The 4,403-nt window shown below is 24.2% G+C and overlaps 2 protein-coding genes across 2 annotated transcripts; one reads left to right on the top strand and one right to left on the bottom strand.

Annotated features, from left to right (window-relative positions):
* Positions 1 to 135: 135 nt before the first annotated feature.
* Positions 136 to 345, top strand: DICPUDRAFT_90997 (uncharacterized protein; the record flags this gene model as incomplete). The annotated part of the gene is made up of 1 exon (XM_003295154.1): positions 136 to 345. The coding sequence occupies one exon, from the start codon at positions 136 to 138 to the stop codon at positions 343 to 345; it is 210 nt and encodes a 69-aa protein (XP_003295202.1).
* A 1,267-nt stretch (positions 346 to 1,612) lies between these two features.
* DICPUDRAFT_73834 (uncharacterized protein) lies at positions 1,613 to 3,169 on the bottom strand. The gene is made up of 5 exons (XM_003295153.1): positions 3,080 to 3,169; positions 3,022 to 3,055; positions 2,754 to 2,975; positions 1,711 to 2,027; positions 1,613 to 1,688 (listed from the first exon to the last, which is right to left on the bottom strand). The coding sequence occupies exons 3-4, from the start codon at positions 2,875 to 2,877 to the stop codon at positions 1,996 to 1,998; spliced, it is 156 nt and encodes a 51-aa protein (XP_003295201.1). The 5' UTR covers positions 2,878 to 2,975; positions 3,022 to 3,055; positions 3,080 to 3,169; the 3' UTR covers positions 1,613 to 1,688; positions 1,711 to 1,995.
* Positions 3,170 to 4,403: the final 1,234 nt, after the last annotated feature.

Below are 4,403 nucleotides of genomic sequence, written 5' to 3'. Positions count from 1 at the left end.
TGCACTAAAGTAATTTCAAAAAACCCAAAACAGCTTGACTATGTGTAGAAGAAAGTTTAGATCATAGAAATGATACAATAAAATATTAGAAAGAAAATAGTATTGAATATCCAACATAATATTCAATTGTAAGAAATGTACTTTCAGTTGCTTCTTCGTCCGTTGAAATTGAAAGAACATTTTCGGGTGCTAAGTTGTTGGTTACATGTAGACAACAGATCAAATTTGGGTTGGGAAAGAATAGAACAATGTGTGTTAATAAGGGAATGGGCAAACATTTCAAGAGTAGATATTGTCGAAAACTCTGTCATTTATAATTATTCAAATATTTCAAAAATGGTATGATTAAATAAAATTGTACAAGAATTTTAAATTTTTTTCATACAAAAAATAATGTAATTCTAAGTTTTTTTTTTTTTTTTTTAAGTTTCTAAGTTTTTAAAATGAAAAAATTAGTCAAGTGGGTGGGTGTGGGAGTGGGGGAAACTTAGAAATTTTTTTTTTTTTTGTCAAACTTAGCTAAATTTTATTCCCTATAGTAAACTAATTAAAGCTGAATATCTCTATTAGTACCTAAAAAAAGCTTAATATCTCTAGATTTTATTAATATATTCATCTGTCTGTATTATAATTTATAATTTAAATAGTTAATACATATGTTTACTTTATAACAATAACCAAATAGTCTAAATGTTATTACCACTTACTAAAAAATATCATTGTTTAAAACCATTTGAACTATCTCTAATTTCTAATACACACAATATTTGATTTTTATTATTTGATTTCAATATCTTTAAATCTGAAACTAATGGTCCAATAAAAACGATATCTAAAAATAAAATGAAAAATTAATAAATTTAATTTAATTTTGTAAATAAATAGGTTTGGTATCATTTAAATATGTGTATAAACTTACTTTTTTATTCAGCAACTCTTAACTGATAGACAGAAGGTAATGCAAAACTTTTGTGTAACTATCACTTCCCAAAGAATCAAATGAAATTGTATAACTGACATTCCATTTGTAATTATATACCTTAACTGATGTGTCCTTGTATTTCACTTAATATATATTATTTTTCCATTTTTAAAAAAAATTTATCATTACTATTATTATATGTTTCTAATATTATTATGGTACATTCGGTGTATGATGGTTTATAAATATAATGGCTATGAACTGCTAGCTGATGATGAGCTACTATCTGATGAGCTACTATCTGATGAACTACTATCTGATGAACTGCTATTTGATGAACCGCTAGCTAATGATGATTTGCTATTTGATGAACTACTATCTGATGAACCTCTTGAAGAGTCCTCTAATGCATCTGAAGAGTCTTTTAAGTCTGAAGAGTCACCTGCTATTATACCTGTTGATATGCTGGTTGATCCACTTGTTGATGTGTCACCTGTACCACTTGTGCCACCTGTGCAACCTTCACCACCCGCGGCAGCACCCGCAGCAGTGATGGTCCTGAAAAATGTGAGGCGTTTTATTAATTGTATTAGGTCGAATTTGGTGATGTTTGGGTGTGACTGTTATTTCTTAATGAGGACTGCCTTTGGTTTGGCACTAAATTGATTTTTAATTATTATAAAATGTTTTAATATTAGCTTTCTTAAAGGCTTCTAATAACTGAGGACTGATTATTGATTTATTGAGTTAATACTATTATTTTTTTATATAGATGACTAATTGGAATATTTAAATATGGTGCTCTATTATTAAATTTATTTAATTCGATATTTAAATATATATTTGATTAGTTTTTTGAATTATTTGGTTGATTGCTAAAATCCTGTTTTGATGATGCTTCAGAAACTAATACTGAAAAGATTTCGGGTAGGATATATTCTAATATTCACTTTTAGATATTAAGACCATCAACATTATTAAATTGTGGTGGTTAGCTTGATTTATTCTTTATCCTGTATATTTTGATTTAATTAAAGATATGAGAATAAGTTGCAATCTGCAGAGGTTTTAATTTACATTTCTACAATGAATAAATAACATCTATATACTTGAGCAGTTCAAATACTTGGCAAATCTGATTATAAGTTTGCATTTATAAAGTTGAAAAAATGGTGGGAGATGCCAGTAGAAGGATGAAGCATAATACTATATGAGGATAAAGCAATACCAATTTGTTGTGGATAATTTGTATTGTCTCTCTCACAATAAGATCTAGGCTTGTGAATTAAGTTGATTTAAACTTTTCTGTTAAAACATATGTTTAAGTATGGCAAGCGAAAGTTGGAGTTATTTTAAAGAATTTGTTTATTGAAACGACGACTTCATTTATGAACTTTGAACCTCTATCAGATACTAAATTCTTTGGGGGTCATATTTTAAATATATTTGATAAGCTAAAACCATTGGACTGTTCACTATTTGAACAATATTTACGAAAGTTGAAGTTTACCCTTTTCCTTATCTAAACTATTTGTGTCCTATCATTGTTGCTTGGGCCAAAGCAAATGTATTGAGATTCATATAAATAGTTGATAAGATTGAATATCTTCATTAGTCTTTAGTTGGATCTAAGTTTTATCTTTTTTTTGCCAATGTTTTTTTCATACATGATAACTGTGCACTAGCGTCTATAAAAGCTAAACGGTACATCCATTAACGCTTTTGAATTTTTACATGAACTTGCAATTGATTTGAATTTTGTTTTAGCTGATTAACCAGAGATTGAAAGAATTTGAGTTTCTGCGACTTTGTGACTTTTTATGATTGTTATTGATATTAATTTTAAAATTATTATTATTATTATTATTATTGAGCAATAGTTCGTGATTGGATTGGTATTTATTATTATTACTTGTAAATAGTATAAAATCTGTTTTAATAGGTTCGATGTGCATTTGGTAAACATTGGCTAAATCTTAATATTATTGATCAAAATCCTTTCATTCATAATATCGACGACAACTGATCCTGTTGGGGTATTGAATGGTTTTAATTGTTAAATCTGCTTTTTTGAATATTAATTAATAAAGTCAATTTAGTTTATGTTAGTGATTCTGCGTCTATTTTCTATATGCCAATTTCTATATGTATATTGGTTTGTTGTTGTTGTTTTAAAATAATGTATTAATTTACTTACTTGTTCTCGAAAGGTTTTAAACATATTTCACTAATGTTAAAATTATTATTATTTATTGGACGTTCTATATTTTACATTATTAAAATGTTTTTGTTTGTTGTGTTTTGAAAAAAATAAAAATAATAAAAAATAAAAAAAATAAAAATAAAAAAAATAAAAAAAATTTAAAAAAAATTTAAAAATTTAAAAAAAAAAAAAAAAAAAATTTTTAAAAAAAAATTTTAAAAATGGGTTTTTAAAAAAGCCTTTTTTTTTTTTTTTTTAAAAAAAAAAATTAAACCAAAATTTTTTTTTGGAAAAACTTTTGGTTTATAAAAAGAAAAAAATTTTTTTAAAAAAAATCCCCAAAAAAAAAAAATCCCCTTTTAATTTTTTTTTTTTTTTTTTTTATTAATTTTTTGTAATAAAAATGAAAAAAATAAAAAAATTAAAAAAAAAAAAAAGAAAAAAAAAAAAAACCCTTTTAAAATATTAAAATAAAATTGTTATAACTTTTTGTTTATTTTTTTTCGTTTCATTTATGTACATATGAAGTTCCTTTTAGTTATTTGAATTAAATGAAAGATAAAATACCAACTCCAACTATTCACTTGAATTTAATGTCCCTTTATCAGGTTCCAATAAAGATCGTTTTAGCTCTACCATTTTGGCATTTTCAATACTTATCTATTTTTATATTATGGGTTTATTACAAGTAGCTCTATACGTCCAATCAAGATATTTTGGCAGGATCATTAGTTTTCGATAAAGGCAACATCAAGTATGAAAAAAGAATTGGTTAATATTTTATATGTATGACTGGAGTCTATTTGGCAATGAAAATATCATGGATCGTATACAGATCTTCAATATACAGCTCTTAACATTGATTTATATGAAGCACCGTTAACTGGATTCATTGATGAAATAGATTATAAAAAATAATAATAATAATAAAAATAAATATTAATATTTATATTTTTAAAATTAAAAAATTAGTTTTGTTAATAAACACATTTTGTAAAAAAAAAAAAAAAAAAAAAAATAAAATATTTAAAAAAAAATTTATTTAAATGAACATCAAAGCAAAAAAAAAAATAAAAGAAAGTAAAAATTAAAGTTTTTTATTTTTTAATTAATTGATCTATGTTATAATTCCTTTATTAAACCAATATAAAAATTAATATTATTATTATAATTATTAATATGGTCCCAAAATTTGTTAACTTTTATCTGTTCTGAGATAGTTCCAAAACTTTTTGAATTCAAGTTTGGTAATGATTGTATATTACCAATTAAAATTCT

The sequence above is a fragment of the Dictyostelium purpureum genome (genome assembly GCF_000190715.1).
Source record: "Dictyostelium purpureum unplaced genomic scaffold DICPUscaffold_778, whole genome shotgun sequence".
Classification (NCBI taxonomy): Eukaryota; Evosea; class Eumycetozoa; order Dictyosteliales; family Dictyosteliaceae; genus Dictyostelium; species Dictyostelium purpureum.
The sequence above is the reverse complement of the archived record's forward strand: the minus strand, read 5'-3'. Positions and strand labels throughout refer to the sequence as shown.